Source organism: Lactuca virosa, chromosome 4, assembly GCF_052849685.1.
Source record: "Lactuca virosa cultivar CGN04683 chromosome 4, Lactuca_virosa_CGN04683_v6, whole genome shotgun sequence".
NCBI classification, from domain to species: domain Eukaryota; kingdom Viridiplantae; phylum Streptophyta; class Magnoliopsida; order Asterales; family Asteraceae; genus Lactuca; species Lactuca virosa.
Genome location: NC_136429.1, coordinates 82968995 through 82995689, shown reverse-complemented (window position 1 = coordinate 82995689; position 26695 = coordinate 82968995). Strand labels below are relative to the sequence as shown.

Below are 26695 nucleotides of genomic sequence, written 5' to 3'. Positions count from 1 at the left end.
AACTTATGTTATTATATTTGGACGAAATTTTTTTGTGCTACTGTTAGTAAAAATGTTTGTGTCCGCCACTGACGGACCTGTTTTATTCCGAACATGGTGTGTCTGAGGGGTGCCCGAGCTCCACGTCACCACCGGACCCCTTGGGACATATGCCGGATAACATAAGGATTGTCTTTCAATACAATCTTTTGGAAACGGTAAAAAAAATTTACAATTACTTTAGTTGAAATTTTTAATTGGAGTGTCGTTTAAATTCTCCCGCGCATAAGTAAAATACGTCGCGTGCATCTAATCTTAACCGTACACGTCGGCAATTGGTGGTCCACCCAACAAATCGTAATTCCTGCCATTTTCCGACTTTATAACCTTCTTATTTAAACCCTAGTAACGCCAAGGGTTTTAACAGAAGGAACAGAAACAGGGGTTCTTTTCAAAACCCTAGCAATTCGATTCCCAAATTCTTATCATGGCTTTCTGGGGTCAGTCTTGATTAAACTATCTTAAATTATTGGAAGTTCATATCAAATTTCATTGTAGTTAGGTTATTTTGTTCTTATTCCGATCGTATAAATTCCGACTGCATCATATGTTTTCTCATATGTGTATCATGGATTTGCGTTTACCGAACACAATTTCTCCTTAATATATTGTTTTTACGATTAATGTTTCGATTATAATACGTTAGGAATCGAAGTGAAACCTGGAAAGCCGTATACGCATTCATCCAAAGAGGGTAGAGGACGACTGCGAATATCTCAGGTAGATGCTCTATCTTCCACCGAAGTGTTATTGGGCGATTTTTTTCTCTATGGCGATGATTTTTTGGGCTATGAAATAATAACAATAATGAACAAAACAATGTTTGACGATTTTGGAGAACTTAAGAGTATGATCATCCACATATTCCATTTTAAAACTTCTAGGTCGACGAGAGTGGGTCCAGGAAATCTCTGTTCTATATGAATTGATATGTGTTAGTATTACTAATGTCATCTACTGCTTTTGGTTGTCATCTAATCTCTGTGAAACTTCTTCCAACAAAAATAGTGAACCAAGGGTTAGTATGTTCACCGATTTAATTGGAAAAATGAAATGAAGAGTGTGTTGATCATATCATCTAAGGCTAACAGCGATAAAATATATTCTAAATGTGATATGATAAGATCATCTAGGTTATGAAGCAAGAACAATAGGATTTGAATTTGTCACAGGTTTAGATAGATTCTCCAAATCTTAAGATATTTGGAGATCAATTTCAAAGCAGGCATCACACTTGTTGAATGGTGTTTAATCTATGAAATTCTCCATGTGATTCTACTTCTTTTGTTTGCATTTTAGGCGACATTGGCTACTGGATCTGCAACAAAAAAGAGTCTGGTCCAATGCAATGTAGGAGATAAAAGTCCTGTTCTTTTATGTGCACTCCTTCCTGATAAGACTGAGTCATTGCAATTGGATTTGGAATTTGATGAGGCTGAAGATGTAATCTTTTCTGTTATTGGTCCACGAGGCGTATATCTCACTGGATACTATGTTGGCCACAGCCGACAATCAATTGTGCAAGATGATTCGTATCCTTTGTTCATTGAATTTTTTCTTTACCCCTTCTAAAAAAATGAGATAATGTTGTTTGTCCTTTACTATGATGGCAAAGAGAATCATATGGAGAGGACATTGCAAATTCTGAGACACAGGAATCTGATCATTATAGTGATGAGGATGAATATGAGGACAGTTTTATCAATGATGATGAACCTGAAGCTCTTACACCTTCTCCTATCTCAAGTGACAGAGGTTTAATTCATACATTTGTTACTTCAAGAAAATGATTCATGAAGTTCTTTCTCATTCGAATGAATTTGATTTTCAATGAGCAGATGATGATGATGATGATGATGATGATGGAGAGCATATGGAGAAGAAGAAAAGAGATGTGAATGGCGGGCGTAGAAGACTCAAAAAGAAGTGTCAGTTTTTTGAATCTGATGATGAAATGGTGTTCGTTGAGATTGATGATAAAAACGCTTCTCCAGTTGCATCCATACGAAATATCAATAAATCAGAAGATTCAGGAAAGAAAATCAAGAAAGAAACAACAAGTGAGTTGGACAAAGAGACAAAAAACAATGATGATGAGTATGTGGATTCTCAGGTTCTTGATTCAAAGGATGATGTTAATGTACACTTAGTAAATGGCAAACCAGAAGGGTGAGCAATTAAATAGTTTTCTCCAAAAAAAAATCATCTTATTTATCTCTTAATAACAATATATTGCAACAGGAAAGAGGCTGAAGTGGTGCCTGAAAGTAAATCAAAACCTAAAAAGAATAAACGAGGGTCCTCTAAAGTGAAGAAGGATACTGTTCCTCCTTGTGTTGATGAGAGCAATGGTCTTAAAGTGGAAAAAATCAAGCAGAATGAGGAAAATCCCAACAATGTTGATGACAAACCTGTCGTTGAGGTTGTTGCTAATGAGTGAGTATTCCTGCATTGTTCTCTACTTAATCTTGTTTTTGTGTTTTTGTTTAATCTTGTTTTTAACTTTGTAAAATGATATTTTTCATGTAATGAACAGGGAAGCTCCTGTAAATGAAGTGAAAACAAAGAAGAAAAAGAGCAAGAAGGGGAATGCTGTTAAAGATGATGATGATGTGTTTGTTGCTAAAGATGATGAGAAGGCTAATAATATGTAAGTTTGAGCATAATATTATAGTAGAAGGGATTTTTTGTTTTTCAAACACATGTATATGTGTTGACCTCAAAAGGGTACCAAAAAGTGAATGATTTTGTTTTTATAAATCAGTGGTGTTGGGGAAGTTATGGCTGAAGACAGTGTGAAACCAAAGAAAAAGAGAAAAGCACGTGGCAATTCAATTGAGATGTTGGCTGCAGAAAATAAACAGGAGGATGATCTACAGCCAATAGACAAGTATGCTTTTGTGTTTCACCATTGTTAAATGCACAATGATTTGAAATTCTAGTTGTATAACACAAGAACAATGAATGAAATGCAGGAACTCTGGAATTGATTCTAAGCAGTTAGATAACGGAAACCAGTCAGAGGAGAAGAAAGTTAAAAAGAAAAGGCGAAAAACAACTGAGGTTGAGGAAAACACAAATATGGAGGTTGAAAAAGAAAATAACAAAAAGACACTGTCTAATGGACTTGTTATTGAAGAGCTTGTGACAAGCAACAAGCCTAAAGGAAAAGTAGCTGCTCCTGGGAAAAAGGCAAGCGTTTTCAATCAGTTTTTCGTTGTGCTCATATTAATTATATAAATATAAATATATTGAAGAATATGTTATGGTACATACCATACAGGTGAAGGTAGAATATGTGGTGAAGTTAAAGGAGAATGGACAAGTTATTGATTCAAATGGGGAATCCTCTTATAAATTTCGACTGGGTGATAAACAAGTTATAGAGGGGCTCAATGTTGGTGTAGATGGTATGTATAATCTATTATGACTTTTTTAGATTAAAAAATACTATATATTACTATTAGTTGATGACTTACATTACATTTGGTGGTGTTTTGCACTGCAGGTATGAGAGTTGGTGATAAAAGGAGACTTACCATTCCACCATCAATGAGGTATGTAAAAGGTTCTGAATTATAAATATCAAACTCTGTTTTGTTGCATGACATGAGTAAGTATGATGGATATTTCATATGTTGCTGTTGTGCAGGTTGGGGTATATAGGAACGGGTGAGAATGTGCCTCCAAATTCATGGCTGGTATATGATGTCGAATTGTGTAGTGTCCACTGATACCTTACATTACATCACGCCATTCTTGTTGAATTTTCCAATACACAGAGGGTTTTGTTCTTGTTAGGGTTATCGGTCTCTTATTGTAAGAATATAAAGTGTTGAGAAACATTACATTTTTGTATTTGCACCGATGGGCGATATTTTGTTACTGAAATGCCCAATTTTTGCCCATATTTTTAAATTTTAATTACAAGCATCTTTTCTTCAATGAGCTTTTCTCTGTTTCTTTATTTCTTTGGTTTATTATGTTATGGGTCGTTGACACTTGACATTGGGAGGGACTAACACGAAGGATGCTCCAAATCCAAAACATGTCTATCTAAACCGAAAAGGCTTAAATTTAACTTCACATTTTAGTATTTGTACATTCTGTTTTTCAACTCCTCTTGCTTTATGGCTTGAGCTTTACAAGAAAGCAAAATATTTTGTGCTGTGTTGCTACATTTTGTTTCTGGTTTTATAATAGAGATGTTACGAGGGTCAAGTTTTACTCGAGCCTATCTCCTCTCCTACCCTAATATCGTTTTTCACTTTTTACACCAAAAAATTTCAACTATATTATACCCTTTGTATTTTTTAGTTTTTTACAATTGTCTTAAATTTAAATTGTCTTATTAACAAATTTAACCAAGTAAGATTTTGAATTAATTTCAAAGAACTGCTACATTTTAAAATATAACTACACAACTAAATTAACTCTATTAACAAAATCAAACTTGAAACAACTAAAATAAACTAAATATATTTATGAAGAACCACAAAAGACATGAAACTTTATTATCAAATTTGGTGGTAATGAATACACCAAATTTATATTATACTATTCATCAATACCAAATCTCATGTAGAAAATGGTGTTGGGTTGGAGTGGTTTTGCATTATTTTTTACATAATAAAAGTGATATGACGTTTGATCGGAGATGCTAAATGCCAAAAAGAGTTAAGAGGAGTGGTTTTCAATTTAAAACCCAATTTAAGTGGACATTGAGATCTATATTTAAATTTAAAAATTAATAATATATGCTATGACTATATTCTAGTCTATAGTTACAGCAAATTGGGAGGTCAACAATAAGATAAATGTTTTGAGGAAGATTTAATAATTTGAAAATGTATGCTATGACTATATTCTAGTCTATAGATCACGCCTGCTTTGAAAACTCAATTAACTTTAAACTCAATTAAGGCCTGTATTGGTATTTGTATATACTGAAATGGCTAAACTCTACTTTAATTACCCTTAGAACTACTGGGATGTTCTTTTTATTTCCAATTAATCTATTGATTTTGATCACAGAATCAATTTATTTTTTACAATAACCACTTCCTCTACTTTTTTTAACCTTTTTATTTTATTTCATGAGTCATCTATGATGTATCCTAAAAATGTGAATACTATCTGTAAGACTGTAACAATATATCCATCCTAGCACCTTTCATTTATAATAGGTGCCTTAAAGGCACTATGATTAAAAATTAAAAACACACAATAACTTTTTCTACCATAAATATATGCCCAAAATCCACAAAGCTTCATTACAGACCTTAAATCTTCTACTCCCAAAGTTGACGCATCTTCAAAAACATAAAACTTACACCATCATTCAAGTCTCTGCTTTCACAAACAAGCTTCTAGCATCTTTTTCTGCAATATCACTGCTCAAATCACCAAAAAAATAATTTACATGAGTTTGAGATTGATAAACATTTACTCAATCACACAGATAAACAAAAACTAAATTAAAAATGAATACCTGTCTTCAGCCTCTGTTTTGGTAATAAACATAATGTCTTTTGAAGCAAGAAGCTCACAGAAACTTTTTAAATCTTTCTCTTCGCAGAATCTATAAATATGGCGCAAAAAATTGTTGAATTGCTTTGGTTCCTGTACAACATATTAAATAAAACAATATTGTGATTAACTAAATAAAAAAATTATTTTATTAAAAATTTTAGAAATAATAAAAAACTTACTTGCTCAATGACACATCCCTTTCTGAGAGCAACCAAACATTCTAAAGCCTTTGGATAATTATCCCCTTCATACGAATTCTCCACCAAATCCAATACTTTATTTTTCATACCAAATATAGCTTTGCTAACCCACTCAGGGCTATCTCTGCGCGATATCATAGCTTCAAAATCTTGTACAGCTGTCAACTCCCCAATTGTCTCCACCTTCACTGCTGACGTGGACCCCACTATGTCCATCAACTTGTCTTCAATTTTACCAACTTGCCCTTCAAAAGATCCTGACTTTTGATCCCTCAGTAAGCGCCTAGCCGATTTCTTCAGCTGCAAATGGATTCTTAAATGTTACTTTCTAGAATAAAGAACTATAATTAAAGATGAAATAAATAACCTTGGGATTTTCTTTGATTTCAAAATTTCTACAAAACTCATCAATTACAAGCTTGTTCTGTGATACTACTTCATGATCAGGTTCTGTTATTCTTTTCAGAGTTGAATCAAGTGGCGGCACTGCTGCATCTGGATTCTTTGATTTCAGTTCAAGATGGTGGTAGAAACGCTGCACAAATAGCAAAGAAAAGTCAACGGAATGGAATGACCGATTCCATTCCAACAAAAACACTACATAAACCAAGGGCGTTTTTGACTTTTTGCAACTCTACCTCCAAAACAGGATTCGGAGTGAACTCCGGGCGTAAAGCTTCCTCCTTGCCAGCTGGCGCTAAATCCATCATCATCACCAACTTATCTGCAGCTTCTTGCTGTTCTTTATTTGGCTGAAGTGATTTTGGAAGGTTGCTGAAAGAAGGAAACTCAAACTCCCTTACATCTTCAGCAAAAGGAAGGACATTGAAGTAAAAAGAATCCGCCTGTCATTCCACACAAACATCAAAAAAGACAAAAATACCCTTCCATGGTTAAAAAATTACAACCGAGGACTACTCACGATATTATCTTTGTCAGATACATTAGGAGTTAAAACACCTATAACAACATTTGCTTGCCCTTGTCTCCATACACATCTCAAAATTCCAACTTTGTTCATTTCCTTCATTGCCCTTGCTAATGCAGAAACAGCAAGAAGCGCCTTTTTGTTGCCAGGGTCAGCAATGATAATGTTGACATCTTTCATGTAGTAGTGTCTTTATAAAAATTAAAAATAAAAAGTCACGTATGTTTATAAATTATAACATAAATTATAATAAATAAAAGAAGTTATATACCGCATAACATTTGAAGCATTTGTGAACCCTAAAAGCTTCACGCCCTTTTCTGGTTTGAATTTGGCTGCTTCAAATTCAGCAGATGAGATAGGAATGACTTGTGGGCCATATCTGTAGCCTTTTATTCTTTGTTCTGGAGGGACAACTTTACTAGGATCTTGAACACTTTTATACTCGTAATCTAATTTGATTTCATGAGTGGCAAATTTATCTGTTGAAGGGGCTTTATCAGAATATTTTTTGAGAGTTGGGAACTTTTCTTCAGATGTTTTCTTGTATACCCAAACCTAATCATAACAAGATTATCAAGTAAAAGAATAAACCAAATTTTTGTTCTTTAATTTGCCCTAGAAAAAAGCAAATAAAAGTGGGCAGAAAAAAAGTTAATGAAATCACCTTGATTTTACATGTAGGGCTTAACTCAAGATCACCCCTGAATGTGGTTACAGGAGCTAGGTTACGCGTTCTCAATGCACCTAATAGTGAGGTTGAACTTTCAACATGAACTGCTTTTGCTTTTGTCTTTTTTGAAAATATACTCAACAGCATATCATTTTCTTCAATTGTGGTATTATGTGGGACCCGGTTTTGATCTCCTCTATATATGATACAATCAATTTTCATACCATGTGCAGCCATTTGTTCAGCAATGGTGTAGACTTGATCTTCTTTTGTACCTTCATATGGATCTTTAATAGGATACATGGCATTAGTTATGAGACAGATACGTTTTTTACCCTTGATTGTATCTTGGTATTTTTTAATTAGCATATCCATTCCAACAACAATCGCATCCATAACTATTGTAAGAGGTCAAGGTACCAAATGGGAAAATTTTAAAAAACCAATAAATATAATGTAGATATTAAATGATTATATATAATGTAAAGATAAATGTAGGATACAATCTCCAGGAAGTGTTCCTTGAGGAAGTTGTTGTGTAACATCAACAAGATCTCCATCAACCACTTTGATTGGCTGTAAAACTGTGACATGTTCATATCCACCCACTTCTTTCATCAAATCATTGTCGGTATCTGTATATTTAAAGTGGTATTTTAAATATTTTAAATAAGGTAATGGACAAGAAAATTACAAAAGTAGACACCCTTTTGGTCAAGTAAAATGATATTACCTTTTGTTCCAAATACAACAACTCCTACTTCATCATATTTGTTGAAAACCAGCTGCAAGGATAGAACATTGGATGATTAAAACAAGTTAAATGATGTAAAACCTATGGGATTAACCCTTATAACAAAAGAAGAAAAGAATTACCTTTTTTTGTATTAGCAAAGAACAAACTTTTTGAATCTCTGGTAAGACACTGTGCATTGATGGACCAACATCAATCAATAAGATCAATGCTTCCTGTATATATTCAACAACAGTTAAAACTGTAAGCAAAAACCAGTAATTGATCCATAAATAATCAAACATATTAAAAAAGTTATGAAAAAAAAAACATTTAATGGGTGTTGTTAAACCAACTAATGTATGCAATCAACAAGCAAAAACAAATAAAAGTTGTTTTGAGTATCAGCAATTGGGATATTTCTTGCCCTAAACAAGCATTAACATGGTCAGAAGTTATGAAACTCAGGCTATAAATAGCTTAACAGCAAAATACTAGTTGAACTGGTGGCCTTTTGAGATTTTAGCAAGTATGATGAATCTGCAGTCTGCTCGACTGAAACTAGTTGAACTCAATGATGAAGTGCTTAGTATTACAATTGACATGATAATGCCTTTTTTGCCCTAGCAAACATTTACTTAGTAATTACATAGAATACAGGCGGATTTCAGCGTTTTAGCAGAGATTACAAAGAGCAGCGTCAACTCGTTCATGAGTTCACTTCTCAAAAAACAATTTGAAAACAATCAAAAATCAAAAGCAACAAAACTAACTATGATTTTTCTTTGCCCTAAGTAGACACCAAACAGTGATTCCATGGAAAGAAAGATGAACTATAACTATATGGAGTTTCCTTATATTTGCAATGATCATGATCGAAACCTTATAAAGTTCAAGTTAGAAAGCTCAGCAACAAAGCATTAAACTGACTGCAGGTGTAAATACTGTAAAATAAACAGAAAACGAAATGAAGATTGACCTTGTTTCGAGCCATTTTCTCTGGACAGAAAACACGAAGACGGAGGTTTGAATCGTACCAGAGAAGCCAGAAGATGTTCCTCCCCCTTCCCTTCCCGCCCCCAAAACTTTACGGACCTATAAATGAAGGCCCAATGACGTCCTCCAAGTCCAAGACGAGTTCAGACTTAGCGGATCGATGTTTCATTAAATCCTTTTTTTGCCTTTTTAATATTATAATATAATATAATTAGCTCTGGGCAAATAATAAATGTCATATTAACCCAACAACGAAGTTGTCACGTTTGTTTTAAAAAATCATTCAATTATTATTATTATTTTTTATTTTAAAAGGTCACTCGATTATTATTTTTTTTTATTCTATGGTGCACATACAACCCTAAATACCTTGGATCTATGTTTTCTCTATTATACATGCAAATATGAAGTTTCCAAGATATTACCCTATACTAGCATACAAATATCATATACTTGGGGTAATAAAATAGATAGAATACATACCTTTTTTTTTATGTAACTTGTCTTCATGAAGCTTGAGTGCCTAGTGCCCCAAGTGTGACACCTCAAATGGTTCAGACAACACCATGAACACTTGGAATAACCTTGAGAATAAGGATACTTTGGTTCTCTCTAGTGAAATTGCCCTTGCCCTTTTATGTACACACACTAGTCCCATTTCACCAACCAATGACATCTTTATATAGTGTGGAGATTAGGGTTAAACCCTAATACCCATGACCTTTCATTTCATATGATCCATGGGTTAAACACTCCATGGACTATCCATGAAAGCTTAGCCCAACCTAAATGAACTTGGCCCATCACACACATATATCTTAGAGTCCATATTTAATTAGTTTCTTTTGATCACTTAATTAATTATAAATTAATTCTTGATCAATATTAATTAAATAATATGATTATATATTAATATATTAGAACTTATAATATATTAATATAAATCACTAGTATCCTTTTTTCATCATCTTGTCTATCCAATTGTCCCGATGCCATGCAAGCCAAATGGACCATGCCGGGTCGGGTCAAGTCTTACCAATTATAGTTATGGACTTAGACATTAATCCAACAGTCTCCCACTTGGATAAGTCTAAAACTATTATTGAGTATGACTTCAAACCCTGACTAGCAATCGTAGCTCTCAAAAGCTTCTGTCGAACTCTGACCTTGCCAATAAACTCTGACCTTTGTCAATGACTTGTCCATTAGATAAGGGATCATATATTCCTCCATTCTAGATATCATATGGACTGAGACATGGATTATAAATCATTCTCTCTGTCCATTTGTTGTTTCCCGATTTCCGATTCATGATGACTGACTGATTGAACAAATCAAATCAGTCCTGGCTTGGCCAAGCACTCACATGTCTCATCAATAAATCATCGAGGGGCCCACATATATCGCTTTTATCCCGAAGGTAAAAGGAATGGATAAACTTCGACTCATATGGCTTGTTCTACTACTTGTTGAATCATACACAAAGGCACGCTTTATAACATCGAGTTACCAATGCGTTTTCATGCAATCAATGTATAACCAACTCATAGTAACAACTCATATCTCTAGGTTTGAAGAATATAAGATATTATCGTCTCATGATCACTCGTGATAAAATCCATGAAGTGATTCAAATGAGCGTGGGTTGAATCCAATACTCAGAACTTATGAGCACTCATGAGTGTTGTAGCACCACTTTGTCCAACATCTTAGACCTCTACAAGCCAACCCATGACAGTCTTGATTCATATCTACTTCCAACATATAACCGACTGTGGATAGTTTGAATAACTTAGTCATTCAGGAAGAATGACCTAGTTTATTCTGGAAGTCAAAACATGCAAAATGAAACATAAGAATAAATGAATCAAATATGGTATCAAACCCTATGAATATAAATAGACCACTTTTATTTATCACCATACTGATTACTCATTATTTCATTGTTTCGGTTTTATCAACTTTATACCTGAATTAAAAACACTAGTTGTCCCATGCTCCAAGCATGTACACTATGTTTTTCTAAACAATAGCTTTGGCATACACCAAGTATGCACTCTATGTTTGTCTATGATCCTTACTTTGTGAAATAAACCAATTGAACATAATTTCAATGATTCTAATTTCACACTCCCAAATCCTTATCGAAAAATGTGAGAATTTCAAATTCCTATCATTTATCGAAATCTGTTTAGATTTTAAACTTATATGCACTGACCCTCCTGTAATGAATATGTACAAAGTCACAAAGACTTGTCAACAGTCATTATAAGGTATTCTAATGGAGATCAACTCCATGGAAACTAAGTCTCATATTCAAAGTACATTGCTTTGGACATGCTTCTTGCATTAAGTTTTCTAATCTTACACAGATAACTTCCACCTATGGAGACAACTCCATATTCTCATTTTGACTATCACTTCTGAATAAGAGATGCCTCTTTTCAGAATATGTCAATATGGTCCTTCCAAAATTAACACTATACTTCCAACTGTCCCTGAGCAACCAATCTTTGGTAAACCTCAGATTGTCCTCGACAATTGCTTAATCATTTTAGTCATATCCAATTCTAGACCTTTTCCCTTCTTAATGCCTATGGGCATTTGGAAAAATTTAGAAATGACAAATATTATAGCACATGCAATCGATCCTGTACCCAAAGCAAATGGTACACGATTCATGATGTCTCACATAAAGACATGATTCTAGACCAGTCTTTTGCTAAAATATTTTTATTTGCCATGTTTTTCAAAATTTGACTATGAAGAGGGATGCCGTAATCATAATCGAATTTTGAGAACGCAATATATAGAATTTCCATAAGTTGAACCAATCCAACATGAAATTCATATATATATTCTTGACTAAAGATGATTAAGGTCTCAATCTAAGCCTTTAGAACTGAAATGAAGTATATCCTCTCCCTTAATTATAGCAAAACAACTTTTTCAATCCCTGCAGCCTCACGAATTGAAACTTTTGTTTTCTATAATTAACATTGCTAACTTGCAACACTAACAATAATTGTCATGCTCCCACTAACATGATGATTATTAGCATAACACTTATGCTCCCACTAGCTTTGACATGTACTCAGAAATCAGCTGGACTTCTAGAAATCAATACTTTATTGACTTTCTTACCAAAGTTCAGATTTCTGATACGAGATGCTTTGATAAAACTTTATCAAAATCATACACCTTTCCTTAGATAGTATGCATGTGTGTCTAAACAATTTCAGAACTATGAAAAGGGATGCCGTAATCATAGTCTCAATTGTTTAGACCTTTTGCCATCTGCTTCAAATCTACTTGGTGGAAGTGTTTCCTTACCATCATTTTCATGAATCGGAGAGAAACCTTATGACCCTTAGATTTTATGGTGTATGTGTTCTTATCCATGTGAATCGTCAAAACCATAGTCACAAGACAAGGATAATGACAAATCCAAACTCATATGGACTGAACTTATGCAATCTTAACTTCTTGCCACCTGGCAGTACAGGGCCTGCCATTGCTTCCAAGTTGTTATGCAACCAATTGAGAACTTTCAGAACTCCTATGCAAAGCCAACTTTAACTGGAATGGGCACATAATATGTCAACATGATAGGTTATAAATCTCAAGTCGTGTGCTAGTGAAGAACCTCAGGTTTTATTCTTGATTAGTTCTTGAAGTTCTTTTTAGGATCTTTAAGACTCCCACTATCCTCTTGACATATAAGACTATCTTGCCAAATATTCAAGAGATAGTGCGGATTCTTTATCAAGACAAACACTTCACACAATTGGCCTTAGTTGGTCTTTGTTTTATCCAAAACATCACAACTTACCAATTTCAAATGTACAAGAGTAGGACACTTTTACTCTTACATTTGACAAGTGTTTTAAACCTTTCTTTAAGATATGTCACTCAAGTTACAATCTTGGAGTATGACTCTAAGAATTGTTTTGGAACGAAGAATGACTCATCTTCCTGATCTAACCATTTCAATAATTCATGACTCCTCTTCTTAGTCATAAGAATGCACTAAGATGACCTTTAGAGGACTAATTGTGATATGATTTCTAAATCATTAAGATGATCACAAACATGATACTAAAGTACTCTCCCATCTTTTCAGATTTGAGAAACTTTTATCTTTCTGCCTAATTTGAGTCTTCCCATTCGTTCTGTCATACATTGAGACTTTTCCAATGTTTCAGAATTATACTTAAACTTGTAAGTATAACCATATTTACTAAACTTTAGTAAATCAAATAGTCTTAACGAGCTTTGTGGTGGACATGACCAGTGCACAAGAATGTGTACTCGATCCCTTTAGTCCTTCACTTGACTCACACATCCATGTGAACAAGTAATTAGTCTTGATTTCCAATGCTTGAAAGTTCTCATTCATCATACTATTCAACTTGCATGATTCCAAGTTTCAGTCCAATTGAAACTTGGGCGATGAGGAACTTTCCTGATTTGGTAAATTTAGACACTACCACAAATGAAAGAATCAAATCCATTTTCCAATATTGCTGTCAGTGGAATCATATAAGCAACAATTTTCCACAAATGCCATTGTAAGGATACTTCAAATAAATAAAATTAAACAATTTTCTTTTATTTTAAAACTTTGCGGAAAAACTTATCCTTACAATCCACATGGAAAATTGTTGTTATCTATTCCTTAGCAATATATCATAACTTCTTAAGCAACTGCTCAAAATTCTGATGCGATTGAAATCCACCTTCGCGATCAGAATCAGCATATACTTCCTTTAAGATTTCTCTCTATTCTTTGATTCTTAAAACATCAACATGTGACCCAGTCACATCATGTAATGAGGATCTCATAATAGAACTTAACAGAGTTAGATAATGGGCTCTACCTGATGTAGAGTCAAACTTATTGACTTTAACATCCTTAGGTAAATTTGGCAGCTTTGCAATCAACGCCCCTTCCTTTGGCAAAATAAACATATGGACCCTTTGGTAATGGGACTATCTCAGACTTAGCCTTTCTCTTTACCATTTGGTCAACCGGGTTGACTATGACCAATCCCTTTCCATTGGGAAGAGAATGCTTTTTCTGGATTTCCAGTGTCACCATTGTCACTGTCCATAAAGTTTTCGGGAAGTTGATCTTCTAATCAAATTTGATTTACTATCGTTCCAAATCATTGTTGATTCAGCAGCACCAAGCAAATAGATATGATCATTAAGGTTCATGTCATAGTCTGTTTCATAGTAGTCCCAAAGGAACTCATTATGTGACTTAGAAAGTGATTGGACATCCAACTTTCTCAAGACTTTGACACCCAACTCTCCCGGCTTGTCAATATGTGACTTCATCTCTAAGATGTGATCACACATAGACCTTGCTTGCCATTAGGGCTTGAGTGATCTTGAACTTGTGGGTTAGGGAGAATAATTGGAGAAGGTGGAGGAAGTAAAGTTCCAAGAGATTTGGGAAGATCATAGATGTCTGAACTAGACATCTTTTGGGAGATATTCAAGATAGTTGATCTAAAGTCCTTAATATAACACCCAATATGAAATATTAAGGCTAGGATCCAACAACCTATTTATAACTGGAAGAGGGATGTCGTAATCCGAGTTATAAAATAGTTGAAGGTAGGTAAATGACGATTTACCAATTTCCACCATGAAAAACGAAATAATTTAATTAGGTTTTTACTTGGATTTGAAACTCCTAGATCTTTTGAGATTCATTGAACTTTTCAATGGCATGTTTCAATCTCGAGTGTGCCCTTCAGGTTTTGTGACTGGGATGCCGAGGATCACAAAACAAGGTGTGAAGTAACCATGCAAATATACTTGGTACCCTTAATATTTACCCCTCAATCGATGTGCCGGTTAACCACACGAGCTCCAACGATACTATGATAAATATTAAGTTACCCTTTGCCTACTTTGTTAAATCCAGGTTAGTGTGCCGGTTAACCACACATGCTCCACTAACGGTTTAAACAAAGTGCAAAGTGTAATTTCATGGATTAGCACCTTATTCACATTTTCCTAAGTAACTAAGATTGAGAATTAATAAAAGGTTTAGTTACTTAGTATTTATCATTAATACTTTTAATGAAGGGAGAATTATAGTCCTTGTCCTACCTGTTCGGCTAACGACCCTCCACCAGTCAAGGAAGCGGTGGGTGAGAGTGGACACCCATTAAGCTGCCATTTTATAGGCAACAACCTTATACCCCCCTTATAGACCGGCTTCGTGAATGAGGCCTACTAATGGTAAGACTGACTTGCTCTTATACACATATATATATTATTAACTTATAATATTATCAAGTATAAGGGTTGAATTTTAACTTTTAAAATGCTAAGGGCTTAACTTGGAATTAAAGTATTTATTAGAGAAAACTTTTCAAATTCCAAAACTTGAGGTCATGTTTTGAAACTATTCAAAACTCTTGGATTTTCTTAACTTATGAGTTTTAAGTAAAGTTTTAAAACTTTTAATGAAGAGACTCTTGGACATCCATAACTTGAGGACAAGTTATGGAGCCATAAAAACTATTTATAAGAAGAGACTCTTCATTTTTTTTGTAACCTAAGGCATATTTATGAGTTTTTAAGATTCATAAATGTGACTTTTCATATAACTTGAGGACAAGTTACAAAAAACACATTTTATGAACAACTTTTAGATTAATTAGGATTGAAAACAACTAAAACACAATTTTTTTTCCATTAATCTAAACTAACTAATAAATCAAGGAAACATAGAACTTTTGGTAATCCATAACTTATGGAGTTAAATGCTTGTTTTATGATGAAACTTTTCATGTTCCATAACTTAAGAATAAGTTATGAAATTCTTTAAAACATTAACACCAAATTTTGTAACTCCATAAAAACTTTGAATCAATTTTTTTTTTTAAAAACCTTTTCATATCCATAACTTATGGAGGTTTCAATACTCATAAGATCACAACTTTAAAAAAAACTTTTTGAGCTCCAAAATTTTATGACAAAATTTATAACTTCTTAAAACATTTAGATCAAACTTTTAAAACTAATAAAATAATCATATCATTTTATCTTTTACTAAATTTGACCTAATTCAACTCATATAGCAAATGATTCAAATTTTACAAGTAATTAGTTTTTCACAAAACAAGTAATTATCTTAAAATTTGACAAACTTCATGTTTTTTTTCTTTTTTTTTTCAACTTTGAAAATCAAACATTTGCATGAATATAACAGAAAATAACCCATGGCTCTGATACCACTGTTGGGTTTTAGTATACTACAACATCCTATGGTGCACATACAACCCTAAATACCTTGGATCTATGTTTTCTCTATTATACATGCAAATATGAAGTTTCCAAGATATTACCTTATACTAGCATACAAATATCATATACTTGGGGTAATAAAATAGATAGAATACATACCTTTTTTTTTTATGTAACTTGTCTTCATGAAGCTTGAGTGCCTAGTGCCCCAAGTGTGACACCTCAAATGGTTCAGACAACACCATGAACACTTGGAATAACCTTGAGAATAAGGATACTTTGGTTCTCTCTAGTGAAATTGCCCTTGCCCTTTTATGTACACACACTAGTCCCATTTCACCAACCAAGGACATCTTTATATAGTGTGGAGATTAGGGTTAAACCCTAATACCCATGACCTTTCATTTCATATGATCCATGGGTTAAACACTCCATGGACTATCCATGAAAGCTTAGCCCAACCTAATGAACTTGGCCCATCACACACATATATCTTAGAGTCCATATTTAATTAGTTCCTTTTGATCACTTAATTAATTATAAATTAATTCTTGATCAATATTAATTAAATAATATGATTATATATTAATATATTAGAACTTATAATATATTAATATAAATCACTAGTATCCTTTTTTTACCATCTTGTCTATCCAATTGTCCCGATGCCATGCAAGCCAAATGGACCATGCCGGGTCGGGTCAAGTCTTACCAATTATAGTTATGGACTTAGACATTAATCCAACAGTCTCCCACTTGGATAAGTCTAAAACTATTATTGAGTATGACTTCAAACCCTGACTAGCAATCGTAGCTCTCAAAAGCTTCTGTCGAACTCTGACCTTGCCAATAAACTCTGACCTTTGTCAATGACTTGTCCATTAGATAAAGGATCATATATTCCTCAATTCTAGATATCATATGGACTGAGACATGGATTATAAATCATTCTCTCTGTCCATTTGTTGTTTCCCGATTTCCGATTCATGATGACTGACTGATTGAACAAATCAAATCAGTCCTGGCTTGGCCAAGCACTCACATGTCTCATCAATAAATCATCGAGGGGCCCACATATATCGCTTTTATCCCGAAGGTAAAAGGAATGGATAAACTTCGACTCATATGGCTTGTTCTACTACTTGTTGAATCATACACAAAGGCACGCTTTATAACATCGAGTTACCAATGCGTTTTCATGCAATCAATGCATAACCAACTCATAGTAACAACTCATATCTCTAGGTTTGAAGAATATAAGATATTATCGTCTCATGATCACTCGTGATAAAATCCATGAAGTGATTCAAATGAGCGTGGGTTGAATCCAATACTCAGAACTTATGAGCACTCATGAGTGTTGTAGCACCACTTTGTCCAACATCTTAGACCTCTACAAGCCAACCCATGACGGTCTTGATTCATATCTACTTCCAACATATAACCGACTGTGGATAGTTTGAATAACTTAGTCATTCAGGAAGAATGACCTAGTTTATTCTGGAAGTCAAAACATGCAAAATGAAACACAAGAATAAATGAATCAAATATGGTATCAAACCCTATGAATATAAATAGACCACTTTTATTTATCACCATACTGATTACTCATTATTTCATTGTTTCTGTTTTATCAACTTTATACCTGAATTAAAAACACTAGTTGTCCCATGCTCCAAGCATGTACACTATGTTTTTCTAAACAATAGCTTTGGCATACACCAAGTATGCACTCTATGTTTGTCTATGATCCTTACTTTGTGAAATAAACCAATTGAACATAATTTCAATGATTCTAATTTCACACTCCCAAATCCTTATCGAAAAATGTGAGAATTTCAAATTCCTATCATTTATCGAAATCTGTTTAGATTTTAAACTTATATGCACTGACCCTCCTGTAATGAATATGTACAAAGTCACAAAGACTTGTCAACAGTCATTATAAGGTATTCTAATGGAGATCAACTCCATGGAAACTAAGTCTCATATTCAAAGTACATTGCTTTGGACATGCTTCTTGCATTAAGTTTTCTAATCTTACACAGATAACTTCCACCTATGGAGACAACTCCATATTCTCATTTTGACTATCACTTCTGAATAAGAGATGCCTCTTTTCAGAATATGTCAATATGGTCCTTCCAAAATTAACACTATACTTCCAACTGTCCCTGAGCAACCAATCTTTGGTAAACCTCAGATTGTCCTCGACAATTGCTTAATCATTTTAGTCATATCCAATTCTAGACCTTTTCCCTTCTTAATGCCTATGGGCATTTGGAAAATTTTAGAAATGACAAATATTATAGCACATGCAATCGATCCTGTACCCAAAGCAAATGGTACACGATTCATGATGTCTCACATAAAGACATGATTCTAGACCAGTCTTTTGCTAAAATATTTTTATTTGCCATGTTTTTCAAAATTTGACTATGAAGAGGGATGCCATAATCATAATCGAATTTTGAGAACGCAATATATAGAATTTCCATAAGTTGAACAAATCCAACATGAAATTCATATATATATTCTTGAATAAAGATGATTAAGGTCTCAATCTAAGCCTTTAGAACTGAAATGAAGTATATCCTCTCCGTTGCCCTTTTATGTACACACACTAGTCCCATTTCACCAACCAAGGACATCTTTATATAGTGTGGAGATTAGGGTTAAACCCTAATACCCATGACCTTTCATTTCATATGATCGATGGGTTAAACACTCCATAGACTATCCATGAAAGCTTAGCCCAACCTAAATGAACTTGGCCCATCACACACATATATCTTAGAGTCCATATTTAATTAGTTCCTTTTGATCACTTAATTAATTATAAATTAATTCTTGATCAATACTAATTAAATAATATGATTATATATTAATATATTAGAACTTATAATATATTAATATAAATCACTAGTATCCTTTTTTCATCATCTTGTCTATCCAATTGTCCCGATGCCATGCAAGCCAAATGGACCATGCCGGGTCGGGTCAAGTCTTACCAATTATAGTTATGGATTTAGACATTAATCCAAGAGTAGACACCTTCAGCTACCATGTTGCAAATGGATTCATTAAGTTCGGTGACTTTTCTTGAGGGAGTCTATGTATACATATGAATCGTATCTTCAAAGCTTTTTCATCTTCTTCATATATGATTTCCCCTTTAATTTCTTCAACTCCATTGTTGGAATGACGAATATGATTCTATTTCCTTTTCTTGACAATGGTTTCACCCCAACTTCCTATATCTATTTCCATATTAATCACAAATAGAAAAAAAGTGAAGAAAAGAAAAAGTCAAAAAAGGAATCACGTCGCTCTGGTTCAGTTGTATGATAAATCTTGTAAACTCTAGTTGCAGCAATGATGTTGATGGTGATGAAGCTTTAGCGTTTGGGTTGATTTTCTTATATATGTGGCAATTATTTTAATGAGTAGACAAATATGTGTCACTTCTTTTAATGACCAAGACAAATATATAAGTGGCACTCTCTTGATGACAAAGTAAGGGGTAACCGGGTCCTTTTTTCAGTAAGGACGTTTTAAACCACTTAAAATCTATTTCGTTCCCTTAAAATATAAAAAAAAAATAATCGAGTGACATTTTAAAACAAATGTGACAAATTTATTGGACTAATATATCATTTACCCTTACTTTAATATATTTTGGATTTTTTTTTTGTCGTTTCTTCTATATAAAATTTCCTGAAAATACATTCTTAATAAATTAATGATAATATGACATCCATAGAATTGGTGCAGCCACTTCAAATATTTTGGGTTAAGCCAATAGCCTTGATTAGCACATCAAACATCCATTATATGCATTAAAATTTAAAATATTAAACGTATATAAAACTACATTGAAATTTGTGGGTATGAGTTTAATCGTTTAAGAGGTGAAGCAACAGTGGGATTGAAATTTAAATTGATTGCAGGCTTTAAAAAGAAAGCATAGGCCGATTTTGAGATTTTCTATTGAATATATTTTACTATTACATATAAACAATATATATTCAAATAATATAGGCGGTTCAGTTGATATAGGGTCGGTTTCCTATAAAAACCAAAATCAAACCACTAGATATTGGTTATCAAAAAAAAAACCAAAATCAAACCACTAGATATGGTTATCAAAAATAAAAACCAAATCAAAATGATTCAGTTAATATGGTTCGGTTTTATCCGTTATTTCGGTTTTGTTTGGTTTTTCGGTTTTTGTACTCACCCTATCGCATTATATGTTGAAAATAATAACATTTTACAAAAGAAATATATATAATCTATAACGATTAGAGTGTAGAATTGGCGATTCCTATGTGCTTATGGGGAATAAATTGAGAATTGAAATTGGTGAACATGTATATACGTGGCATGAGTAGAAAAAGTATGGGAACATAATGGAAAATTCAATTTCTTGAGGGTGATTATGGTAAAACTAACGAAACTCGTTAGTTTTTGGTAACCCTAAATCTTCATTAAATCCCGATTAACATTGCTTGCTTCCAAAGCAACTAATGACGGCCCAACCCTAATGAAACCCTAATCATGTTTAATATATAAACAGCTCTTCCTCTACAGAAGAGGGTTACGATCTTAAGCTCTCGTTTTATCATATTTTCACAGAATCCTCTAGCATATTGGCTTACGTCTTCTGTGCCTAGAAACGTAAGTGTCCACTTGGATTATCCTAGGCTGAATTTCTTGTAACCCAGGCATAGGGTAGAAATATCAATTCGGAAAGTGATATCACAATCCAAGTTGGTATCCATATCTCCACCACAAACCCTAAATTTCCCAACACATCTTGTGCCTTGTGGTTTGTAAAAGTATATTTTAGTTACACATGCTCAAAAATCATAGTTTTAGACATATTAACTAATTTATCTGAAGGGTTAAATTTGTATTTTGTTTGATACCAAGGGGTGTAGTAATAATTCTGTGTATCAACTCTCAGATACTTTTACACCGATTTATGAAAAAAAAAAAAGTTGTAATGTACAAATCAATAAGCGTAGAGTACTTATAGTAAACGTATCCGATGAACATGTGAAATAAGCCGGATTCGTAACAAAGTAATTAATCGCTTCCCTTCATCTCCGGTTCACACACGTCACTGAACCAATTCTGAAACTCGCAGCAATGGCGTCTATGACACCATCATCACCAAGCATCTATAAGCATTTGTACAACAACAATAGCTCAATTCATCCAAAAGGTAAAGTAAATGTCATAAAAAGTAGAATCAATTGGTCTCGTCGGTTCATATCATCTTCGAAGAACAATAACTCCGACGACCAAGAAGAACAAGTAACTCGAAGGTAACCCATCTCTTTCGTTCACATCAATCTAAGAATGCTGATGAATTTCTGGATTAGTTTATCCAAACGCGTGGTGTTTTCACTTTTCAGGGAGGTTATATTGAGGAGCAGCGAAATTGCAGTTCTTGGTGCTATTTTTCACTTTAGGTACCTATTGTGGAAAAATCATTGTTCTGATATTAAATGCTTGATATTTTGACTGAATTAGATTTTCATTAGCTGTGCTTGTGGTTATGGAAAATGCGAGAAACCCTCGGAGTTTTGAAATCATTTGGGCTTTCAACTTCATGAGCTATTGCAAAAATGAAAAAGAATTAGAATTGAGAAATTTTGAGTTTATTTGTGTTTGCTGCAGTGGAAATAAACCCAATTATCTTGGCGTGCAGAAGAATCCGCCTGCTTTAGCTTTATGCCCTGCAACTAACAATTGCATTTCAACTTCTGAGAATATCAGTGACCTTGTCCACTATGCACCACCTTGGTAAGATCATTTGTTACCATTCAAGTTGTCATACATTGACTTTGAATATCAATTAAAATTTATGAGGAGAAATCTTTAACTATATTAAAATGTTCATAAACTATGCTTTCTGCAGGAACTATAATCCAAACGAAGGGCGTGGAAGTAAGAAACCTGTGAGCAAAGAAGTGGCCACGGAGGAGCTTCTAGATGTGGTTAGACAATTAGTTTTCAAGTGTTACAACTTACAACCCCATTTTTCTTCAAATTTCAAGTGTGTTAGATTGTTTGTATGGTATTATCACAGATAAAATCAACAAAACCGGACAATTTCACACCAAGGGTAGTAGAGAAGAAAGATGATTATATAAGAGTGGAGTATGAAAGCCCGATTTTAGGGGTAAGTTTAAGAAAAAACAAATGTGTTTTATTCTTTTGAAATGATGGTGTTGAGTTGGTTTTGTGTTACATGTGCCAGTTTGTGGATGATGTTGAGTTTTGGTTTCCTCCTGGGAAGAAACCAGTTGTGCAATACCGATCAGCTTCACGTTTCGGATTTGGTTCTGATGCCAACAAAAAGAGAGTCAAGGTAATAATAAGCCTCCATTTGATACTGAATTTGTGTATTAACAAACAAACCCCTATGCAACAATATGATCACATATTAGGAACACTTTTGCAGAATTGGTTGTTGCAATCTTTATCTACAAGTGCATAAAGAAGCGATTACATGATTTTAAGTTGATATTTGTTTTTGTAGGCATTGAGATTGGCTTTAGAGAAAAAGGGATGGGCTTCTGAAGATGACTTTTAATAAGGCTTCAGTTGCTGCAAAGCAAGCTCCATGAAGATGATATATGACTACAAACATGAAAATGTTAACATTGAACTTGATTATGTGGAGCTCCCTTATTTTAATTTTATAGTTTTTGTTTTCAAATAATAACATTTAAGGACTTTTTGCTGTTGTTAGGTTAGGTAGATTGAAAAATGAGGGCTTGTTTTCGTATGTCATGTTTGACCCAAATCTGAATACCCAATCCTTTTATGATTGGAAAATCATGGCTACTTATCCTGATAAATCAACATCTATATTTATAAACTGCATCTCAAAATCAATTTTTATTTCTACTATTTTTAAAAGCAATCTATACTAGTATAATATATTATCAAGTCTTGTAATAAATTTTCAACCTATAATCTACAATGCTAAAAAATTATATGTTGTTAAAAAAAAAATCAAACCATATGGACTGGGCTTTTGTTGGACAACCATTGACCTGACCAAATTAGATGTTTTGGGCCTGGCCCACATTTAACAAACACAATGCTTGCCAGTCAAAGCGTGGAGTAAAAGAAACTGTATTCCCCTATGTGTTCTCTTTCCATAACATATAGGAAAAACACAAAGCTGTCAACAACATAGCAAGACATGATTATTCATTTTCTTGAAAAGGCTGATGCATAAAACTTGTGTTTACTTTTCAAAAGCCAGAAAAATGGTTGCATCTCAAAAGCCAGAAAAAATAAAATAAAAAATGGTTTACTTTTCAAGAAAGACAAGAAGGCAAAAACACAAGTTTTATGTGATTGCAAACTTAAGTGATTCAACATCAAGAGTAAAGTACAAGAACTCAGGTATGAAACACCATCAAACATGATTTGATCACAAGAGCCAAATTTCGTGGAAGGACTAATCTCTGCGAAGTTCCTCGTATTCACGACGAATGCCATCAGCATTCAAAATTACGATTTCGACCTTGTCTCCCTGTATAATGTGCATAAGAAAGAAGCTATAAGATACAAAAAAAACTTTCATCTGTTAAGCTATATAGATAAGTGTTTCTTTTTCACTTAACGAAACTTTCCCTATTATATCCTACAAATCTTTCTTAGGCATCATTTATCTGGTGTAGAAACTTACAGTGTATATATCTCTTTCTGTTGCTGATGCAAAACAAGTCTTCACCAAATCAATAGCTTCAGCTTCAGAAAGTGGTGTAACAGCATCCTGCAGAAAACAACAATCATAGACAAACACATAAACTTATATAAAACTAAAAAATGTATGAAAGCTCGATCCAAACCTTTGCTGGCAACAGAAGAGGGCTAGGGGATTTAAGTTGGTTATCCAAAAAGGGAGTAATAAGTGTAGCACCAGAACCTTGAGCACTGTATCCAACTCTTTCATAAGATCCAACAGCATCATATGTGAACACACAACCTTTTCCTTCAATATCAAGTCCACCTAAAACATTGAATGCGTAGTATGGAAAGAAGCGTTTGTAGTAAAGAGTGTTTGATAAAAGCTGCGCCATTGCAGGACAACTCATCTGTTTGTTGTGCTGATGCTGATAGATCTGTTGAAGATAAAAAACATATAAAAGTGATGTTTCTTTTTTGACTTAATGAAATAAAATTTATTCATTCAGCACTTTATCCAGACAAAGTACTTACAGAGTGTCTAGAAGCCAGGACCTTCTGCAATGCTTTCACATCGGCTTGAAATCCTGAAGAAGCCATGAAGCTTTTGTCCGCTCTGAAAATAAAGGATCAAACAATGATGATTTTCTTTGAGAAAGGAGTTGATTGTGTAAATCTCTGATAACCCTAAAGCCCTAACGTGGATCAAACTACCACGAATTAACAATTAATCAACACAGGGATTTGGATATTCAGCATACCAGTTGAAACGAAATTCAAATGACAAGTACATATAAGCTTATTAGTTGATTAAACACAAAATTGGAACGTAAATGGTCGTACAATTTACAGATTTTGGAGTACTCTCGGGTGAGAATACTGTAGCCAGTGGACATTCGAGTATCGGCTGCAATCACACAGTAATCCGCACCGGCAATCGCGACACAAGTTCTGCACATTTTCATAGATGCATACCAAAAAGGGATCATTAGACATTGAGAAATTGATACATTTATGGAGAGAAAGGGAGATAATTTAGGGCATAATGAGGATACCCTCCATTGTTGTCGTAGGGAGACCAGTTTGCTTGTTCCTTCGGCATGATTATGATGATCGGATTTCAGATCAAAGTCGCTGCGTTTACGTGAATATGTGCGTTGTGGGAGAAGAATGAAGTATGCTTCTTTTTCTTGAAACAGAAACTTTTTTTTTTTTTTTTAGCATTTGTGTTCTGTGACTGTTGTCTTTTCTATCAAGAAAACGAAAAAACTAGTTATTTATTTATTTATTTCAAATGTCGATAAAGTTTACCGTTTAATTTTAAATATTTATTTTGAATAAAAAAAATCATGATTATCTAATTTTATAAGATAATCTGTCATTTTCTGTTTAAAAAAAATAAATATTTTTTAAAAATATAAAATATTTGTAACTTTTTTTTTTCAAAAAATAAAAGTTGGAATAAAACGTAAACAGAACCAAAATATTAAGACTTTATTGAAGATTTTAAATGTTTTAAAAACCGGTTTTTTAAGTTGAACCTGTATGGTGACTGGTTCCAGAGTCTATAAAAAATTCTAATTATTGTGTATACTACATTAAAATTTCTGACATTATTATTATTGCTTAATAAAATCAATATCTATGAAAAGGGGAGTGTTCAACCGTTCGATCTCGATTCACATAAATACAAGTTGTAAATCAATCAAAATAAATTAAAAAACATATAACCATAAGTTAGTGGCGGAACTAGCATAGAGCTAGGGGTAGCCCGTGCTACCCGTTGGATTTGTTCAAGAACTACAATTTTTTTGGCTGATGCTATACGGGATGATACTCCTTTATAATGTATGATGCTACTTCAAATATGAATTTGGAGAGATTCAAGAATGTGTCCATTGAGAAATTGGTACAAGGAACCTAATAATCTTAAATCGATCCATATAAATGACAACAAAAAGCTGAATTGAAAATTAATTGAAAGGTATGTACTTGTTTTTTTTTTTTTGTGTTTTATTTTCTTTGCCATCCGATTTCCAATACTAGTAACAAGTAACTTTGATTTTTACTAAATTTGTGCATATCAAGTGTTTCATGGAATGCCTAAATGAACTTCATTTCTTATTGTTTTTTTTGCTTGCTATTTGGCAGCGGACTAAGATTCTCCTTGAACATTTCGTAGTCCAAATAAAAATTACATGAATTAATTATAAAAAGAATTTGTGGCAGTTGACTCTTTCGCTTAAAATATTCAATACAAGAAAACACTTGAATTTCATTTGAGGCAACACTTGATCTTCTATAATTAGTTATATTAAACAAACTTTCTTGGATAATGTAAATGACATCATTGTACCGAATAAAGTGTTTCCTAATATGTTTACATGTGTGTGTCTCTCAGCAGAATTAGTTGTAGGACTTTCAAATCCAAATATGAAGTGAATATAAAGTATTATTGCGTAAGATAAAATTTCAAACACATTTCATTGTAAGTTGACTCCATCTATTTGAAAAATTCTTTCACACAATTCCATTTTAATTTTAACCTTAGCGGAACCAAAATCCTCTATATTTGGGTGTTGCATGGTATTTTGACCATGAATGGTTGA

General features: G+C 33.4%; 4 protein-coding genes across 4 annotated transcripts; 2 read left to right on the top strand and 2 right to left on the bottom strand.

Moving 5' to 3' along the window:
* Nucleotides 1-369: 369 nt before the first annotated feature.
* On the top strand, nucleotides 370-3984 carry LOC145105884 (peptidyl-prolyl cis-trans isomerase FKBP43-like). The gene is made up of 12 exons (XM_079042963.1): nucleotides 370-479; nucleotides 686-759; nucleotides 1339-1571; nucleotides 1655-1794; nucleotides 1878-2208; nucleotides 2281-2475; nucleotides 2576-2689; nucleotides 2804-2929; nucleotides 3015-3231; nucleotides 3323-3449; nucleotides 3548-3596; nucleotides 3692-3984. Exons 1-12 carry the CDS (start codon nucleotides 467-469, stop codon nucleotides 3771-3773), a joined length of 1701 nt encoding a protein of 566 aa, XP_078899089.1. The 5' UTR covers nucleotides 370-466; the 3' UTR covers nucleotides 3774-3984.
* A 1268-nt stretch (nucleotides 3985-5252) lies between these two features.
* On the bottom strand, nucleotides 5253-9192 carry KU80 (Ku80 family protein). Its single transcript, XM_079042962.1, has 12 exons — nucleotides 9085-9192; nucleotides 8249-8341; nucleotides 8106-8157; nucleotides 7876-8007; nucleotides 7367-7770; nucleotides 6971-7257; nucleotides 6694-6889; nucleotides 6410-6616; nucleotides 6139-6306; nucleotides 5751-6071; nucleotides 5531-5661; nucleotides 5253-5432 (listed from the first exon to the last, which is right to left on the bottom strand). Exons 1-12 carry the CDS (start codon nucleotides 9097-9099, stop codon nucleotides 5381-5383), a joined length of 2058 nt encoding a protein of 685 aa, XP_078899088.1. The 5' UTR covers nucleotides 9100-9192; the 3' UTR covers nucleotides 5253-5380.
* Nucleotides 9193-21436: 12244 nt separating this feature from the next.
* Nucleotides 21437-23265, top strand: LOC145109854 (DUF1499 family protein). Its single transcript, XM_079046982.1, has 7 exons — nucleotides 21437-21703; nucleotides 21794-21850; nucleotides 22059-22184; nucleotides 22300-22378; nucleotides 22471-22563; nucleotides 22642-22752; nucleotides 22924-23265. Exons 1-7 carry the CDS (start codon nucleotides 21525-21527, stop codon nucleotides 22975-22977), a joined length of 699 nt encoding a protein of 232 aa, XP_078903108.1. The 5' UTR covers nucleotides 21437-21524; the 3' UTR covers nucleotides 22978-23265.
* Nucleotides 23266-23726: 461 nt separating this feature from the next.
* On the bottom strand, nucleotides 23727-25334 carry LOC145105881 (proteasome subunit beta type-1). The gene is made up of 6 exons (XM_079042960.1): nucleotides 25142-25334; nucleotides 24930-25037; nucleotides 24621-24702; nucleotides 24251-24523; nucleotides 24088-24174; nucleotides 23727-23931 (listed from the first exon to the last, which is right to left on the bottom strand). Exons 1-6 carry the CDS (start codon nucleotides 25186-25188, stop codon nucleotides 23857-23859), a joined length of 672 nt encoding a protein of 223 aa, XP_078899086.1. The 5' UTR covers nucleotides 25189-25334; the 3' UTR covers nucleotides 23727-23856.
* Nucleotides 25335-26695: the final 1361 nt, after the last annotated feature.